This window comes from Salmo salar, chromosome 13 (genome assembly GCF_965601325.2).
Source record: "Salmo salar chromosome 13, fSalSal1, whole genome shotgun sequence".
Lineage (NCBI taxonomy): Eukaryota > Metazoa > Chordata > Actinopteri > Salmoniformes > Salmonidae > Salmo > Salmo salar.
This window is the reverse complement of record NC_138303.1, coordinates 15510721-15531486: the sequence shown is the minus strand read 5'-3', so window position 1 is coordinate 15531486 and position 20766 is coordinate 15510721. Positions and strand designations below refer to the sequence as shown.

Sequence of the window (20766 nt, the reverse complement as noted above, 5' to 3'; positions counted from 1 at the left end):
CAGCCAGGTGGACAACCGTCTGGTTCTTTCTGCACTCCACAGCCAGGTGGACAACCGTCTGGTTCTTTCTGCACTCCACAGCCAGGTGGACAACCGTCTGGTTCTTTCTGCACTCCACAGCCAGGTGGACAACCGTCTGGTACTTTCTGCACTCCACAGCCATGTGGACAACCGTCTGGTTCTTTCTGCACTCCACAGCCAGGTGGACAACCGTCTGGTACTTTCTGCACTCCACAGCCAGGTGGACAACCGTCTGGTACTTTCTGCACTCCACAGTCATGTGGACAACCGTCTGGTTCTTTCTGCACTCCACAGCTATATGGACAACCGTCTGGTTCTTTCTGCACTCCACAGTCATGTGGACAACCGTCTGGTTCTTTCTGCACTCCACAGCCAGATGAACAACCGTCTGGTTCTTTCTGCACTCCACAGCCAGGTGGACAACCATCTGGTTCTTTCTGCACTCCACAGCCAGGTGGACAACCGTCTGGTACTTTCTGCACTCCACAGTCATGTGGACAACCATCTGGTTCTTTCTGCACTCCACAGCCAGGTGGACAACCGTCTGGTTCTTTCTGCACTCCACAGCCATATGGACAACCGTCTGGTTCTTTCTGCACTCCACAGCCAGGTGGACAACCGTCTGGTTCTTTCTGCACTCCACAGCCAGGTGGACAACCGTCTGGTTCTTTCTGCACTCCACAGCCATATGGACAACCGTCTGGTTCTTTCTGCACTCCACAGCCAGGTGGACAACCGTCTGGTTCTTTCTGCACTCCACAGCCAGGTGGACAACCGTCTGGTACTTTCTGCACTCCACAGCCAGGTGGACAACCGTCTGGTTCTTTCTGCACTCCACAGTCAGGCGGACAACCGTCTGGTTCTTTCTGCACTCCACAGTCATGTGGACAACCATCTGGTTCTTTCTGCACTCCACAGCCAGGTGGACAAGCCTCTCATACACTTTCTTCACCACCCACTCCTTCGACCTCTTGCAGGAGATTTGTTGTACTGCAAGTCTCCTGGAAAGACATGAAGACTGTTCATGAGGATGTGTAACCATAAAATAAACCATGTTCATCTATAAACTAAAAAGGGTACAGTAGACTGGTATATGATATGTTCCATTATTGACTCGGAGTGTGCCATTGAGATGGGCTGTTAGCAAATATGTGAAAAGTTTGAGTTGACGTGTAGACAGTCTAGTTGTGTATTGTTGTGTATGAGCACCTACAGTTGTTGAGTAGACAAGCACTGTCAACAATAGAGTGAATAGTCTAGAAGAGTACACTAACAGACCCTCTCCCCTATGCCAAAGAACTGACTGCAAGGGTGTGAAAAGTTTGACGAACACTTGTCTTGTAGACAGTTTAGTGTATTGGTGAATTTTTGTTCATGTCAATAGATCATGCATACGAACGTTCAAACACAATACCCACCCTCAACAGACAGTAGTCAGTCACCCACACCATCCCCTCCTTACTAATACCTAATTTTCTCAAATGTAGCCTTCAAGCCTTGCAGTCATAATAGAGACAAATCTACAGTAGAAGTTGTAGCCTACTTGTAAACACATCAACTTTGACAACAAGACCTGTTTATGCCTAGCTCCAGTATATTATTTGCTAATCATGGAAAGATTTAGTAGATTTTAGTCAGATTTTAGAAGGTGACTTTAGAAGGTGTCACTAGTCTCTGGTGTGGCGCTTGAATCAAGGCCATCTGCAGGTTCTATGAAGTTGAATTTAAGTATTTTTAAGACCATTTGACTGCCACTTGGAATGCAATTTAATACACATTTTTAGGTCTGTGCATGGCACACACCTGCTAATGTTCCTCTCCAGAAATGAGTCCATGTTGCCAAAAAGTTGTATTTATAGGGCTAGCTCTTTCCCCAAAGGCTATAGCCTACATGGCTCATATTATCAGGCAGGTGTGCTATTGCAGCCATGAACATTCTCCTGTAGTCTGACGGATGTAGTAGCATAGCGGCTAGGCTATAGATGGCTGAAGCATGGGGTTGCCCATCTGCATTTGTTTAGGCTACCCCAATGGGCTAATCATTAGCTATATCAAGTGTTCAGAATTTTTACTTGGATACCAATACCAGCTCATTATAATGATACTCAACGTTAACAATACCACCGTGAAGAAATGCCTTCAAATAAAATATACAGCACTGTTACTGTATAAAACAGGTGGTCAACTCTCCATCTGAAGAGCTAGGCCATTGGGTGTGCATCCTTCTCGATCCAGCACTGCTCAAACACACCAGGGTCAGCTTAACAAGGTCCCGTTGAGCAGTTTAGTTGTAGAATCTGGTGTGTTAGAGTAGGGCTGGATCAAAAGCCTGCACACCCAGTAGTTCTCCTGGAGGTATTATGCTATGACATTAGAACATTACAACATTAGCCTACAACAAAGAGGTCTAATCAAAGAATTCCCTCATTCAGTGAATTAGGTATCAAATGGCAATACTTCCAAGGAAGGTAGCTAAGGGTGAGGGATCTAGACTGACTATTTCCAGTGCCAAGTAAGACATGAGAGAAGTTCGCTATTTCATCTAATATGTTCAAGGAATGCATGATGATGTGCAACATGTCGAAATAGGATCGGGAATAATCAGATATATTTTTGGCTCTTTAGAGATGAATTTACCTGCATGTTTTTGTGCATATTGGCCTAAGCTATGCCTATGATACATAATTTACCACCTGAGGAAGTGAGGACTCAAAACACAATTAGCTAGATTGCTAACTCTAAATATGATATTGTTGCTAGATGGAAAACAGAAAGGAAAACGCCGCACACTGCTGCTCATGCTCCCAGGTGAAATGTATTTACAACAACGTTTCCACCCTTAGGTCATCAGGCATTCACATCCCAGTTGGGGGTGGAAGGTCCTATATATAGGGGCAGTACTCAGTGACATAACTTCCTGAAACTTTAAGTAAGAAAATGTATAACATAATTTCTAGATAGCCATGCAATTGATTTAACAGTAAATTGAATGTCCTACAAAAATATTCCATTGGTAGGCCTATATAGGCTACTTGATGTATTCACTGCAAATGACAGGGTCCTCTCCATTCTGCTGGTACATCATCTCAATTATATACTCTGTTTGTGGTGTTGTTTCTTCTATATTGACAGTTGAGAAATAATTGTTATACTCACATAAAGCTGAAACTACTATGTTTTAACTTCTTATGGCTGGGTGGCAGTATTGAGTAGCTTGGATGAATAAGGTGCCCAGAGTAAACTGCCTGCTACTCAGGCCCAGAAGCTAAGATATGCATATTATTAGTAGATTTAGTAGAAAACACTCTGAAGTTTCTAAAACTGTTTGAATGATGTCTGTGAGTATAACAGAACTCATATGGCAGGCAAAAACCTGAGAAAAAATCCAACCAGGAAGTGGGAAATCTGAGGTTTGTAGTTTTTCAAGTCTTGGCCTATCCAATATACAGTGTCTGTGGGGTCATATTGCACTTCCTAAGGCTTCCACTAGATGTCAACAGTCTTTAGAACCTTGTTTGAGGCTTCTACTGTGAAGTGGGGGAGAATAAGAGCTGATTGAGTGAGGGGTCTGCCAGAAGGGCATGAGCTTCAGTCATGCGCGCACCCATGAGAGGTAGCTGAGTTCCATTGCATTTCTAAATACAAAGGAATTCTCCGGTTGAAATCTTATTGAAGATTTATGATAAAAACATCCTAAAGATTGATTCTATACATCGTTTGACATGTTTCTACGGACTGTAATGGAATTTTTTGAGTTTTCGTCTGGCCTGTGCGTCGTGAATTTGGATTTGTGAACTGAAGGCGCGAACAAAAAGGAGGTATTTTGACATAAAGGATGGACTTTATCGAACAAAACAAACATTTATTGTGGAACTGGGATTCCTGGGAGTGCATTCTGATGAAGATCATCAAAGGTAAGTGAATATTTATAATGCTATTTCTGACTTCTGTTGACTCCAACATGGTGGATATATGTATGGCTTGTTTTTGTGTCTGAGCACCGTACTCAGATTATTGCATGGTGTGCTTTTTTGGTAAAGCTTTTTTGAAATCTGACACAGCGGTTGCATTAAGGAGAAGTTTATCTAAAGTTCCATGCATAACACTTGTATTTTCATCAACATTTATGATGAGTATTTCTGTAAATTGATGTGGCTCTCTGCAAAATCACCGGATGTTTTGGAAGCAAAACATTACTGAACATAACGCGCCAATGTAAACTGAGATTCTTGGATATAAATATGAACTTTATCGAACAAAACATACATGTATTGTGTAAAATGAAGTCCTATGAGTGTCATCTGATGAAGATCATCAAAGGTTAGTGATTAATTGAATCTCTATTTCTGCTTTTTGTGACTCCTCTCTTTGGCTGGAAAAATGGCTGTGTTTTTCTGTGACTAGTTGCTGACCTAACATAATCAATTGGTGTGCTTTCGCTGTAAAGCCTTTTTGAAATCGGACACTGTGGTGGGATTAACAACATGTTTATCTTTAAAATGGTGTAAAATACTTGTATGTTTGAGGAATTTTAATTATGAGATTTCTGTTGTTAGAATTTGGCGCCCTGCACTTTCACTGGCTGCTGTCATATCGATCCCGTTACCGGGATTCCAGCCATAAGAAGTTTTAACAACAGTAACAGTTGTTGTTTTAAAAATGGTGTCTTTCCCGAAATTACATTTCAAAATGTTGCTCAACTGTCAGTATACTTGCCCTTGCATTTCTCCTTTCACTCTGTGTGGAAAGGGGTGGAGCAGGAGTGAGAGCCTGCAGCGAAACAAGGACAGGGCAGATCCTTGCTCTCTCCTCTGGCAACGGCCCAACTCGCACAGGCACACGCACGTGATGTGCACACGCAGAAGCGCACATGTGGATAGCTCTCTTAACATCTTAAAGTGGCCTCAAGTATACTTTGATTTTCAATTGTTTTCTGTTTTTGCTGTGGTGGCAACAATTAAGCAGTGCCACTGAAGACACTCGGTGGCATCTCTTAAGACCTTTGAAAACTGAATTTAAGACTTAAGGACTTTAAATCAGATAAATGAATGTAATACTTTTTAAGGACCCACGGACAACCTATTGATGTTGATGCCTCTGCAGATCTTGATGAGATCGGACTCTAAATAGAACAGTCACATTAGCCTCGTCAGTAGTTAGTTAGCTAGCTAGCTAATGGTTAGCTAACATAACCTAACAAAGCTAATGTTAGCTTGCAAAGTTACAAATCACATCGCTAGATAGCAGCTGGCTAATTACATTGATATGCTTTGGAATGTTCAGCCAGCGTATTATTAAAGCTAGCTAGCTAGCTCGATTTTGGTTTAGATAAATACATTTAGTTCGCTAGCTAGCTAGGTAAAATTAGCTACCTTACCTCAGCTTGTCCTCTTTTCCACTGCACTGATGTTGGCTGATCGGATGCCTTCTCCTCTGAAGTGAAGGGAATGGAATAGCATCACTTGTCAACGACATACCAACTCCATCAGTTGAGACTTCAGTTCCTTTTCTAAATCCTCTGGCTGAAAGTGCTGGCTACAAACAGACATTTTGATATTTCTCACATCAATTGGATATACCTTCACAGGGCTGTCCTCCACGTCCTGAAATTGTTATGAATTCTGGATATTGTGGTTTGCTTACAACCAGGAAATGTAGCTAACCCGTTTCTACCGATGCGGACACGCTTGTATTTGCGTGTAGTGAGGGAAAAAAAATACTTTAACACATGATATGCTAATATCATGTTAATAACATTTATTGTGAAAGAGAGCAGCTGTGAAATTTCCCTTTAAGCTGCCCAGGGAAGACCAAAGCCATGTATTTAATACATGGCTCTGGGGACAACCACGGTATCACTTCAGCATGTTGCCGTGGTCTAGTCCACATGATCCCAGGTGGACATGGTTATACAATACCACTCAGATATAATTTGTGAGAAAGGCGTTTCATGTCCGCAGACACGGACATAGCAGTGCTACACGTCTGGAGGTATCCTTTACATGGGGACTGATTGTGCCAAGGATAAAAACCAAAGCAAAATCACTGAGCCACAAGGATAACACCAGTCATTCCCCTGACACCGGGATCCCTGTCAAGTAAAAATAAATAAACCGTGCTGCTCAATAAGAAAACAAAAATAAAGACAATCCTCTGACAGCAGGGTTTTAAAAAAAATGTCAGGGTAGAATTCCTGTCAATGTTCAAATCACACACCAGACTGAAGGGAGATGTGAGTGACAAAATGAGAACTGTGACAAAAAGGGAACTGTCTTAAAATATGTTTACAGTATCTCACATAACCTCCTGTTTGTTTTATGTACAAACCTCCTGTTTGTTTTATGTACAATCCACAGTCTGTCAGTATGTGATGAGACCTTAGCCAAAGAGGAACTTACACAGTGACGGTGTGCAGAACACTGGACTCTAAATGTACTTCAATACAAACAGAATGGGAGAGAAAGAGGAAACTCTGCCCACTGTATTTACATTCACATACACAGGCATAAAACAATGTCTTTAATCATCGGATGCTTTTATCTGAAGCATGAACGGCCAAAAGCTTCATTTGGTGGATTTTCATTATTTGCTGTGTGACAGGGATTTAGTCTGTGAATTTGTATCATTTGGTAATGTCAAACATATTAATGTTTGTTTGAACTACCATTTTTCTGTAGGACCACCCAGTCTGTCTGAGCCATGAGCAGGGCTTGGGCCCGAGTTTGAAGGGGTCTTCAGAGCGCCAGACATCTGTACCGATGCCCCAGGAGAGGGTCTGAATCAGCGAGAACAGCGAACAGTCATCCCCTCCATTTTTCCTCCACAGCCCAGTCAGTAAGGATTAACCTCCCCAGGTTAACCAGACAGGGTGTTTGTTTAACTGATTAACATAGCCTGAGATCAGAGGAGAAAGAGCCTCACTTCCTCCCCTCCCGACCAATGGGAGTCTCTGATGAGGCTGGTCCTATAACGCTGCTGGCCTGGGGCTGGGAGAGAAGGAGCAGAAGAGTTCTGTCTGTCTGTACTGCTAATTACTGCTGTAACAAAGGCTCTGACCCAGTCTGGTTCTGCATACCATGTGTGTCAGGGATGGCTATACTGTATTTTCTCCCATGATGCACGCCTGTCTTTCTTTACCCCATAACGCTACTTACCCCGTCAAAGTGATCCTCATCTGTGGAGACCATTTCTGGAACCCTAAGTTTATCCAATTCTACCAACATTGCTCTTCTCCCCCTATCCTTCCACTGTGACGCCCACCCCTTCTCCCAGGAGCCGAGCCTGGTGTGGTGGTATGGTGATGTGGTGGTATGGTATGGTGGTGTGACTCCTCACCTGAAGATTCCCTCTGTCTGGGCCCCTCCCAGGGCTAGGACGTACTGAGAAAGCTGCACCTGCACCCAGGGGAGCCTGCGCTCCGGGAACAGCTCGTTCTGGCGCTCCATGATCTCCTCCAGGGCACTGCCGAACAAGGAAGGGGTCACGATGGCATTCCTCCCCTGGTCTAACTCCTCCAGGGTGGGCTTCCTCAGACCCTGTGGGGGGGGGGGGGGGGTGAGTAGGAATAAGGGACCTGTCCCTAAACACAGCTCTAGAAAGTCTATTGATTTAAGCTTAGAACTGGTTTTAAGCTGACTCTTATCTAGGTACAGTGTCTATCTATGTAAGGCCCAGGTGGAGTCGCTCACACTACTGTAACTTCCCTACTGCAATCACAGCTGAACTGTAGGTCAGGTCCCTCATATACAGAAAGAAGTAGACAGGAGACACCCAGCCATGTTTAAAGCCCAGCTTCCATCTCAGCAGCTCCGAGGGGTTAAATAAGGTTTAAAAGAAAGAATGGCGCTGGAATGTATAGCGGACATTTTAATGGGTCCTCAACAATTCTGCTATCTTGTGTGTTTTTTCCCCCCACAGATCTTAACTGTTTTTTTTTACATAATGTTTCCGCCATTGCTTCCTATGACCATAAAAATAGCTTCTGGACATCAGAACAGCGATCCCTAACCTCGATTTGGATGAAGATTTCTACTTCAATGAGTCAGCGGCACATACTGCTTACCCCAGACCCCAATCCCCTGACATTCAGACGAAAAATAAACGGCGATATAGAGGCCGACGTGCGGGTACCCTGATGAAACTATGGCAACAAGTAAATAATCATCCTCTACCCTCTGTTCAATTGGTGTAATACTAAGGAGGTCTCGAGGTTCTGCTCGCCTGAGTTAAAATACCTCATGATGAGCTGCAGCCCATGCTACTTACAATTTCTATTTTTTGTAGCTGTCTACTTACCACCGCAAACCGATACTGGCACTAAGACTGCACTCAACGAGCTGTGTAAGGCCATAAACAAACAAGAAAATGCTCATGCAGAAGCGGCGCTCCTAGTGGCCGGGGACTTTAATGCAGGCAAACTTAAATCTGTTTTACCTCATTTCTACCAGCATGTCACATGTGCAACCAGAGGGAAAAAAACTCCAGACCACCTTTACTCCACACACAGAGACATGTACAAAGCTCTCCCTCGCCCTCCATTTGGTAAATCTGACCATAATTATATCCTTCTGACTCCTGCTTACAAGCAAAAACTAAAGCAGGAAGTACCAGTGACTTGCTTAATATGGAAGTGGTCAGATGATGTGGATGCTACGCTTCAGGACTGTTTTGCTAGCACAGACTGGAATATGTTCTGGGACTCATCTGATGGCATTGAGGAGTTTATCACATCAATCACCATCTTTATTTAATAAGTGCATCTACGACGACGTCCCCACAGTGACCGTACGTACATATCCCAACCAGAAGCCTTGAATTACAGGCAACATCCGCACTAAGCTAAAAGCTAGAGCTACCACTTTCAAGGAGCGGGACACTAATCTGGACATTTATAAAAAAAAATCCTGCTACGGCCTCCGACAAACCATCAAACAGGCAAAGTGTCAATACAGGACTAAGATCGAATCCTACTACACCAGCTCTGGTGCTCGTCGGATGTGGCAGGGCTTGCAAACTATCATGGATTACAAAGGGAAATCCAGCCGCAAGCTGCTCAGTGATGCGAACCTACCAGAGCTAAATGCCTTCTATGCCCAGTGACGCGAGCCTACCAGAGCTAAATACCTTCTATACCCAGTGACGCGAGCCTACCAGAGCTAAATACCTTCTATACCCAGTGACGCGAGCCTACCAGAGCGAAATGCCTTCTATGCCCAGTGACGCGAGCCTACCAGAGCTAAATACCTTCTATACCCAGTGACGCGAGCCTACCAGAGCTAAATACCTTCTATACCCAGTGACGCGAGCCTACCAGAGCTAAATGTCTTCTATGCCCAGTGACGCGAGCCTACCAGAGCTAAATGTCTTCTATGCCCAGTGGCGCGAGCCTACCAGAGCTAAATGCCTTCTATGCCCAGTGGCGCGAGCCTACCAGAGCTAAATGCCTTCTATGCCCAGTGACGTGAGCCTACCAGAGCTAAATGCCTTCTATGTTTGAACCATGAGTGACAGCAACAGCTCTGCGTGGCCGGTGTAAGTAAGATCATTAAACAGGATTACCAGGACACGCACTCCGGGCATGTGCTGACCAGCTGGCAAGTGTTTCAAGCAGACCACCATAGTCCCTGTGCCCAAGAATGCCAAGGTAAACTGTCTGAATGTCTATCGCCCCGTAGCACTCACATCTGTAGACATGAAATACTTTGAAAGGCTGGTCATGGCTCACATCAACACCATCATCCCAGACACCCTGGAACCACTCCAATTTCCATACCACCTCAACAGATCTACAATTGATGCAATCTCAATTGTACTGCCCCTTACTCTTTCCCACTTGGACAAATGGAACACCTTCGTGAAAATGCTGTTCATTGAATTCAGCTCAGCATTCAACACTACGTACTGAACACCTCCCTCTGCAACTGGATCCTGGACTTCCAGACGGAACGCCACTAGGTGGTGAGGGTAAGCAACAACACATCCGCCACACTGACCCTCAACACGGGGGCCCCTCAGGGGTGTGTGCTTTGCCTCCTCCTGTACTCCCTGTTCACCCACAACTGCATGGCCATGCACGACTCCAACACCATCATTAAGTTTGCCGACGACACGACGGTGGTAGGCCTGATCACCGACGACATTGAGACAGCCCATAGGGAGGAGGCCAGAGACCTGGCAGTGTGGTGCCAGGACAACAACCTCTCCGTCAACATCAGCAAGACCAAGGAGCTGATCGTGTACTTCAGGAAACGGAGGGCTGGGCACACCCACATCCACATCGACAGGGCTGTAGTGGAGCAGGTTGAGCTTCAAGTCCTCGGTGTCCAGATCACTAAGGATCTATGATGTTCCAAACACACCAACACAGTCGTGAATAAGGCATGACAACGCCTCTTCCCCCTCAGGAGGCTGAAAATATTTAGGATGGACCCTCAGATCCTTAACAAGTTATACAGCTGCACCATTGAGAACATCTTGACTGGCTGCATCACGGCGTGGTATGGTAACTGCTTGGCATCTGACCGCAAGGCGCTACAGAGGGTAGTACATATGGACCAGTAAATCACTGGGGCCGAGCTCCCTGCCATCCAGAACCTCTATAGCAGATGGTGTTAGAAGAAGGCCCTAAAAATGTTCAGACTCCAGCCACCCAAGTCATAGACTGTTCTCTCTGCTACCGCACAGCAGGCGGTACTGATGCAGCAAGTCTGGAACCAACAGGACCCTGAACAGCTTCTAACCCCAAGCCATAGGTCTGCTAAATAGTTAGTCTGAGTAGCTAGTTGATTAACTATTTAACTATCTGCATTGACCCTTTTTGCAATAACTTTTTTTGACTCATTACATACGCTGCTGCTACTGTTTGCTATCTGTCACTTTATTCCTGGTTATATGTACATACTGTATCTACCTCAAAGACCTCGTACCCCTGCATATCAACTCAGTACTGGTACCCCGTCTATACAGCCAAGTTATCATTACTCATTGGGTATCTAATATATATTTTATTATTATGTGTTTTACTTTTCTATTATTTCTCTATTTTCTTTCTCTCTGCATTGTTGGGAAGGGCCCTTAAGAAATTATTTCACTGTTAGTCCACACCTGTTGTTTATGAAGAATGTGACAAATAAAATTTGCTTTGAAATATAGCCCCCAGTAAAAGTGCCTGGCCTGGGGCTGCAGTAAGGCTGCAGTGGGCAGGCTGTGGGCTGGCTGATTACAGGGTGGGACACAACAGAGGACAGGGTGGAGGTTGGGAGATGGCTGCTCTACTGGCTGTCTGATGGAGGGGTGGTTTGGTAGGCACAAGCTCAGACTTGAATCCCCTCTTTAGATCCACGTGTCCAGTGGGGATTTGGGAGAGAGCGGGTGGCGGAGGGGGTCTGAAGGGTTGTTGTAACGCCCCCGTCTCAGTTTTGGTTTACAGATTAGTGCCTATTTTGCTGAGGACTCCTAACGGCTCAGTGTGATGATTGCTAACACATGTGTGAGCTCCCAGAATGCCTCGCTTCATAGCCGACGCTAACCTCAGGGGCAACACTAACTCACTAGAACAATAGAAACATTCCACTTCTTTTTGTCTGCTGGGAGAGTTGGAGTTCCTAGATCATTTAGATAATTAGAATATAAAACTGCAGCAGAATGTCTGGAAATGAAATGTCAATCCAGTCCAACAGTGAGAGATTGAGCAGTGAGTGATGGAACAGTGAGCGATAGAGCAGTGAGCGATGGAGCAACCCCCCTCTGTCTTTGTATTCCTTGCATGACATCCCTCCCTGGCCATTTTAATAGTGTTTTAGGATGACCTTACCTTTTTGCCCCCAGTGACGGCGACCTTCTGCAGCTTGCGGTAGCAGTACTTGGCATATGTGCTGATTGGCAGGCCTGGAGAGAGGGGAGATGACAGACACCATTACTGACCAATCCTGAGGCAGTAATACAATTCGTTACCATTTTCTATCTGCATGTGAAAGTCCTCAGTGTCAGTTCCACAGGAGTTTGGAGTAATACCCAGGGGTCATAAACCACACCGACAGAACATGTTACCAATGAATCATCAAAACCAAATCTGTTCACCACAGGGCATTTTGGATATCAGCTCTGCTGCACATTCCAGGAAAATCCTGCACAGTCACCATGGTGTATTATTACCGTATTATCGAGCTGAAGGGAGCAGCTGTACCTCAAGGTTAAAGCCACCAAGATATCAAACACTAAGTATTACTATCACAGATAGTATCACAGATAGTACTGCTACTGTTATTAAAGCACTATTACTACTATCATTATTGAATCTGCATTTTTAATTGTGCTTCAACTGCTTCTACTTTAACTGCCAGTCCTACTACTGTCTATCAGAACCCTTTGAAGAACCCTTTTTGGTTCCAGGTAGAACCCTTTTTGGTTCCATGTAGAATCCTTTCCAAGAGTATAGAATGAAGTATTGGCCGGCCAACACATTTTTTTCTTCTGTTGTCCTTACTCTGTGAGAACCAGAGTTCATCTTGGCTGCAGACCCTGGTGCTGAAACTACATCACACAGATTTATGGCAAACAGGTGAAAGTCGTTCACAGCCTGTCCTCAGCAACAAAACAGCAGCAGGAGGTTTGGCAGAGGGTTAGCTGAGTTGAGTTTTGAGAGACTACGAGAACCTGAGGCTTTAAAAAGGTTTTGCAATTGTCTCCTATCGTAAGTCTAATGATTCACACACATAACTGACATGGTGTTGATTTCTGGAGGGGGGATTTAACTTTGTTCTTTCTCCTCAACGGGAATGAGATGGATTTCAATTATGAGGAAAAGTAATTCAATCACGGGACAACTTTACGGCTTCATGAAACAACAAAGAGAGAGGAGGGGTGCTGACATATCAAAGTAAGGTCCTCAGGGGGAAGAGGAAAGGGGGGGGGGGGACTCAAATTGGGCAGGTCCCAGAGACCAGGCGAGGAAGAGAAAATGGAACACTGACAGGGCTGTCGTTCATCAGCCCGCCCAGGACCTAGTGTTACTGTAGCACTGTATCGGCTCAGAGGACCAGACACCAGACTGGATAATACTACTGGGTCATTCACCTCCGAGCACAGCTGTGAGGGCTCATGGCCAAGCAGGCCTCAACAGGGATAGTCAGAGAGGTGACCCGTCACACAGCCTGATGACCTCAGTCCAGAACAAACCCTTTAACTTCTCCTCCTCTTCTGACCGTGTTTACAGTGTTGTCAACATAGTGGATGGAGGGCTTTTTAACAGAGAAGGAAAATAGAGTTTTATAGGAGTTGTTTTAGGCAGAAGTCCTCTTTTATTTGGCTGTAAAAACACATATTTAAGAGGCAGGGCAGTGGTTTCACAAGCCCCTGTCTCTGCTCTCTGATCTCTGTGCTGCTGACACACACACATCGCTGCAGGACTGCAGGACACACACATCGCTCTGGCTCAGGACTGCTGCTGGGAACACCTGCTACAAGATCTGCTCCTTCCTTTTTTCTAGACCTTATTGTCTTCACATCCCTCGTCTTCTCTTATCCTCTTTTATTCACTTCTCTCCTCACTCCTCTGCCCCTCACAATCCTTCATTTATTTTCCTCTTCTCTAATGGTTTCTGTACTGTTATTCTCTCCTGCTCTCCTCATCTTTCCATTTTCTCCTCCTTCCTGAGCATTCCCCCTCTCTTGCTCTCTCTCTTGCACTCTTTCTCTCTGTCGCTCTCTCTTTCTCTCTTCCTCTCCTCCTTCCCAAGCATTCCTCTTTCTCTCTTTCTCCTCCTTCCTGAGCATTCCTCTCTCTCTCTCTCTCTCTCTCTCTCTCTCTCTCTCTCTCTCTCTCTCTCTCTCTCCTCCTTCCTGAGCATTCCTCTCTCTCTCCTACTTCCTGAGCATTCCTTCCTTCTCCTGTGTTGTTAGGGTTGGAATGACAAGCATGTGGGAGCGGTGGACTGATTTCCCCTCTTATGTGTCAGATGATGTTACTGAGGCACATAGCCCAGGCAGGGTAGAGGGCTGGCTTGTACCACTGAGCACCACGGTTAAGACCTCTGAGACTGTTATTAAGGCTCTGAGAGACAGAGAGAATCCTGTGTTGCCTTTCCACTGCCTGGGGGTCATAATCCCTATATGATACCACAAGAAGACAGAGAGAGGACAGGGTGGGGCTACATGGACGTGTGTGTATAAGTCTGTTACCATGGCTGTAAATGTGTTTGTATGCAAAAAAAAAACATACAGAGAACTAGGGAGTTGATGTGGGGGATGGTGGGCATCTATAAAGCAGGTGACATAAAAGATCCAACAGTCTCTTCATTACTCTCCACTTGTAGCCTGTTTGTGTCTGTGGCCTAAGCCTCAGCTGAGTGTCCAATGGGATCCAGCGATCCCACGCTAAACAGGGACAGCCAGGGCCAGAGAAAAGATTCAGAGGAAACGGAGAGTATTTGCATACAAATAGTTGGTGGTGTAACGGCCAACCTTTAATCCTCCACAGAGAGAAGAAGAGGCCCCAGCCACTCCACTCCTCTGGCCCACGCTCCCCTTGTACTGGGGGCTTAACTGGGCTTGGTCCACTGTTTCATTTCCAGGACACCCACTGCTGCCACCACAATGCCTGGCTGCCCAGCCTGTCTGAGGCCCATGAGCCGGCCCCATTGTCAGCCACACGTTCTTAAACGTGCCACAGAGAGATCGGACACTACCAAAACAAACCCCCTACGCCCTCTTTCTCCTCTTTTGATGAAGATCTGGAGCCGAGGCCCCAAACTGGCGCCCAGAACAATGCCCACTCAGCAGCCTGGGCCCAGAGAGGCAGCTGGTGAAGCCCACAAAGATGCCACCTCCCTACCTTCAAAACATTCCAACGACCATCCCCATCCAACCGCGCCTCCACCTTTATCGGTACCCGTGACAACACTCTCACAAAGACAGAAGTACCTCATGTCTTCAGTGACAACACTCTCACACAGACAGAAGTTCCTCATGTCCTCAGTGACAACACTCACAAAGACAGAAGTTCCTCATGTCCTCAGTGACAACACTCTCACACAGACAGAAGTTCCTCATGTCCTCAGTGACAACACTCTCACACAGACAGAAGTTCCTCATGTCCTCAGTGACAACACTCTCACAAAGACAGAAGTTCCTCATGTCCTCAGTGACAACACTCTCACACAGACAGAAGTTCCTCATGTCCTCAGTGACAACACTCTCACAAAGATGGTAGTTCCTCATGTCCTCAGTGACAACACTCACACAGACAGAAGTTCCTCATGTCCTCAGTGACAACACTCTCACAAAGACAGAAGTTCCTCATGTCCTCAGTGACAACACTCTCACACAGACAGAAGTTCCATATGTCCTCAGTGACAACACTCTCACACAGACAGAAGTTCCTCATGTCCTCAGTGACAACACTCACAAAGACAGAAGTTCCTCATGTCCTCAGTGACAACACTCTCACAAAGATGGTAGTTCCTCATGTCCTCAGTGACAACACTCTCACAAAGACAGAAGTTCCTCATGTCCTCAGTGACAACACTCTCACAAAGACAGAAGTTCCTCATGTCATCAGTGACAACACTCTCACAAAGATGGTAGTTCCTCATGTCCTCAGTGACAACACTCTCACAAAGACAGAAGTTCCTCATGTCCTCAGTGACAACACTCACAAAGACAGAAGTTCCTCATGTCCTCAGTGACAACACTCTCACAAAGATGGTAGTTCCTCATGTCCTCAGTGACAACACTCTCACAAAGACGGTAGTTCCATATGTCCTCAGTGACAACACTCCAGGGCAGATGTGGAGAACAGTGTGACCAACTGTTTTCTACTACAGTGCGGGGAGGAGAGTCAGTCAACAAACATCTCAACCTCCCACAACTCTCCCATGCTCTATAGTCTCTTAAATGATGTAGGAAAGTGGAGTGGACTCTGTCACAGTACTAGTACAGCTGGTAGCACAGTGAGTGGACTCTCTGTCACAGTACTAGTACAGCTGGTAACACAGTGAGTGGACTCTGTCACAGTACTAGTACAGCTGGTAACACAGTGAGTGGACTCTGTCACAGTACTAGTACAGCTGGTAACACAGTGAGTGGACTCTGTCACAGTACTAGTACAGCTGGTAACACAGTGAGTGGACTGTCTGTCACAGTACTAGTACAGCTGGTAACACAGTGAGTGGACTCTGTCACAGTACTAGTACAGCTGGTAACACAGTGAGTGGACTCTCTGTCACAGTACTAGTACAGCTGGTAGTAGTAACACAGTGAGTGGACTCTCTATCACAGTACTAGTACAGCTGGTAACACAGTGAGTGGACTCTGTCACAGTACTAGTACAGCTGGTAACACAGTGAGTGGACTCTCTGTCACAGTACTAGTATAGTTGGTAGTAGTAACACAGTGAGTGGACTCTGTCACAGTACTAGTACAGCTGGTAGCACAGTGAGTGGACTCACGGTCACAACTAGTACAGCTGGTAGTGGTAGCACAGTGAGTGGACTCTGTCACAGTACTAGTACAGCTGGTAGCAGAAGTGGCGGCTTGGTTACGCTCACTGTGTAGTGCCACAAACTCAACAGAAATGTAGTAATGATTTAAGTTTAAACTATGAAGCCTGTAAGATTCGTTGACAAGCTAGTGGTGCTCATCCTGTCAGCTGATCTGTGAGAGTTGGTAGGCATAGATTATGTGTAGGCCTACTGCAGCTACGGCTGCATTTCAGATACACGTCCTAGTGGGGAGCATATCTTTCTTGTGTTATTATATAAAGCAACGGTTGTTGATGTGTACGGCTACATTTCAAATAAACGTGTGTACATTTGAAGAGCAGTAAGACCAATCTACCTTGTGTTGTTAGTGCTTTAAACAACACATGGATTTAAAATGCCCCCTCAGGCATGTCATCCTGGAGCCGGGCCTGGGACTCTCTCTGTCACAGTACTAGTACAGCTGGTAGCAGGACTGGGGATTACTGTGCGATGTGATGTGGTTTCAGTCTGGGTCTTGGTGTGGTAGACGCAGTGTGTTTGGCCTCAGGGTAGAATGCTGCATCATGAGACCAGCAAAGATGCTGGGACACAGCTCTGAGGAGCCATCTGATTGTTCAAATGAACCCACTAGGGCTGTCCCCGACAACAACAACAAAAAATATTGGTCAACCTTTTCTTTCAACCAATTGATTGGTCAACCTTTTTAAACGTGTATTTTTCCATATATAGACACAGACTATGTGTTTAATAAAATCAACCATATGCACTGAACTTGTCTGATGCTTTAAGCACACCGTTTGATTAAATCATTAAGACACACAAATTACTGAAATAGAGCCAGATATCAAGGTTGCCTAATCAGAAGCAAAAAAAAAACATTTTCCCGACCCTCTTACTCCTGCTGCTGGCCTTTGCAGATTCTGCCTTTATGCTCCAGAAGTTGCCGGTAATAGGCTACACCAGGGGTCAGCAACCTTTCCATTTGGAGTGCCAATGTATCTTACCATTTCTACCAATCTGCGTGCCGATCATTGCCGATGCGTGTGCATATCTCTTTGGAGAGGGATGTGCCTTGTACATCTGAGCTACACTCACCTTAATCTTGGACCATGGCAAAACCGCAGCCTCCTCAATGGATTAGTCGACTTAGACAGGTGCAAATCAGACAGGTGTCTCAAGAAAAATAAGATATATTTGCAACTGCTTGACAAAAAAAATCTTGGTCAACCAACGGCCTATAGACCAAATAATCGACCAGTTGACTAAATGGGGTCAGCCCTAGAACACCCAGAATCAAATGCCCTTAAATAACATCAACTGCAATGTCATGACACCAGTGGTGTAAAGTACTTAAGTAAAAATACTTGAAAGTACTACTTAAGTAGTGTTTTTGTGTATCTGTACTTTATTATTTATATTTTTGACTACTTTTACTTCACTACCGGTACATTCCTAAAGAAAATTATGTACTTTTTACTCCATACACCATACACTTTCCATGACACCGAAAAGTACTTGGAATGCTTGGCAGGACAGGAAAATGGTCTAATTCAGAAACTTATCAAGAGCCCATCCTGGGTCATCCCTACTGCCTCTGATCTGGCAGACTCACTAAGGACATACTTCATTTGTTAATTACATCTTAGTGTTGGAGCGTGCCCCTGGCTAGCCGTACATTTAAAAAAACAAGAAAATCAGGCTGTTTGGTTTGATTAATATTAGAAATGTTCAATTATTCATACTTTTACATTTACTTTTGATACTTAAGTATATTTTAGAAATGATATTTACATTTAATACTTAATATATATTTAAAAGCAAATACTTTTAGACTTTTTCTCAAGTAGTATTTTACTGGGTAACTTTCACTTTTATTTGAGTCATTTTCTATTAAGGTATCTTTACTTTTACTCAAGTATGACAATTGGGTAGTTCACCCACCACTGTACGACACACACAGAGAGCTGGGGTGATTCAGACTATGTCACTGACCATCCCGAGAGGGACTCTAGCTGTAGAACCATTACAGAAAGTTGCAGTGGTTTGAGGTAGGAAATACACTCACTTACCTAACAGCTACTTTATAACAAACAGCTACTGTTTATGTATAGCCGTGGAATTCTTTGAAAGGCTCACATCCACACCATCATCCCAGAAACCCTGGGCCCACTCTAATTCGCATACTACCACAACAGATTCACAGATGACACAACCTCTATTGCACTCCACACTGCCCTTTCCCACCTGGACAAAAGGAACACCTATGTGAGAATGCTATTCATTGACTACAGCTCAGCGTTCAACACCATAGTAACCTCAAAGCTCATCACTAAGCTAAGGACCCTGGGACTGAACACCTCCATTTGCAACTGGATCCTGGAATTCCTGACGGGACGCCCCCAGGTAGTGAGGGTAGGCAACAACACATCCGTCACACTGACCCTCAACATGGGGGCCCCTCACGGGTGCGTGCTTAGTTCCCTCCTGTACTCACTCTTCAACCACAACTGCGTGACCATGAACAGCTTCTACCCCCATGCAATAAGAATGTTAAATAGTTAGTCTATTTAGCTATCTGCATTGACCCTTATTGCACTAACTCTTTTTGACTCATTACATACGCTGCTGATACCGTTTACTATCTGTCACTTTATTCCTGGTTATATGTACATATCTACCTCAATTACCTCGTATTCCTGCATATCAACTCAGTACTGGTACCCCGTCTATATAGCCAAGTTATCATTACTCATTGTGTATTTATTATTGCTTTTATTATTATGTGTTTTACTTTTCTATTATTTCTCTATTTTCTTTCTCTCTGCATTGTTGGGAAGGGCCCTTAAGTAATTATTTCACTGTCCACACCTGTTGTTTACGAAGCATGTGTCAAATATTTTTTTGGGTTCTGCTATACAGTATGTGAGGATGGTGGTGTCTCCAATTGAGTCTAGGTAGTGGTGTCTCTTATTGAGTCCAGGTAGTGGTGTCTCTTATTGAGTCTAGGTAGTGGTGTCTCTTATTGAGTCTAGCAAGGTGGTGTCTCTTATTGAGTCTAGGTAGTGGTGTCTCTTATTGAGTCCAGGTAGTGGTGTCTCTTATTGAGTCTAGGTAGTGGTGGCTCTTATTGAGTCCAGGTAGTGGTCTCTTATTGAGTCCAGGTAGTGGTGTCTCTTATTGAGTCTACGTAGTGGTGTCTCTTATTGAGTCCAGGTAGTGGTGTCTCTTATTGAGTCTAGGTAGTGGTGTCTCTTATTGAGTCCAGGTAGGTGGTGTCTCTTATTGAGTCTAGGTAGTGGTGTCTCTTATTGAGTCTAGCAAGGTGGTGTCTCTTATTGAGTCTAGGTAGTGGTGTCTCTTATTGAGTCCAGGTAGTGGTGTCTCTTATTGACTCTAGGTAGTGGTGTCTCTTATTGAGTCCAGGTAGGTGGTGTCTCTTATTGAGTCCAGGTAGGTGGTGTCTCTTATTGAGTCCAGGTAGGTGGTGTCTCTTATTGAGTCGACGTAGTGGTGTCTCTTATTGAGTCCAGGTAGTGGTGTCTCTTATTGAGTCCAGGTAGTGGTCTCTTATTGAGTCCAGGTAGTGGTGTCTCTTATTGAGTCTACGTAGTGGTGTCTCTTATTGAGTCCAGGTAGTGGTGTCTCTTATTGAGTCTAGGTAGTGGTGTCTCTTCTTGAGTCCAGGTAGGTGGTGTCTCTTATTGAGTCTAGGTAGTGGTGTCTTATTGAGTCCAGGTAGGTAGTGTCTCGTATTGAGTCCAGGTAGTGGTGTCTTATTGAGTCTACGTAGTGGTGCCTCTTATTGAGTCCAGGTAGGTGGTGTCTCTTATTGAGTCCAGGTAGGTGGTGTATCTTATTGAGTCTAGGTAGGTGGTGTCTCTGATTGAGTCTAGCAAGGTGGTGTCTCTTATTGAGTCTAGGTAGTGGTGTCTCTTATTGAGTCCAGGTAGTGGTGGCTCTTATTGAGTCCAGGTAGGTGGTGTCTCTTATTGAGTCTAGCAAGGTGGTGACTCTTATTGAGTCTACGTAGTGGTGTCTCTTATTGAGTCCAGGTAGTGGTGTCTCTTATTGAGTCCAGGTAGTGGTGTCTCTTATTGAGTCTAGGTAGTGGTGTCTCTTATTGAGTCCAGGTAGGTGGTGTCTCTTATTGAGTCTACGTAGTGGTGTCTCTTATTGAGTCCAGGTAGTGGTGTCTCTTATTGAGTCTAGGTAGTGGTGTCTCTTATTGAGTCCAGGTAGTGGTGTCTCTTATTGAGTCCAGGTAGTG

The 20766-nt window shown here is 44.9% G+C and overlaps 1 protein-coding gene across 2 annotated transcripts in view; it reads right to left on the bottom strand.

The window, feature by feature from the left end:
* The window catches only part of LOC106566473 (rho GTPase-activating protein 39), a 143674-nt gene that overhangs the window by 8133 nt on the left and 114775 nt on the right, over positions 1–20766 (bottom strand). For both annotated transcript variants that reach the window (XM_014134542.3, XM_014134545.3), the window contains 2 exons: positions 11834–11907; positions 7357–7556 (listed from right to left, as the gene is read on the bottom strand). In XM_014134542.3, the coding sequence (XP_013990017.1) occupies positions 7357–7556; positions 11834–11907 (274 nt within the window). The remainder of the gene's footprint in view (positions 1–7356; positions 7557–11833; positions 11908–20766) is intronic.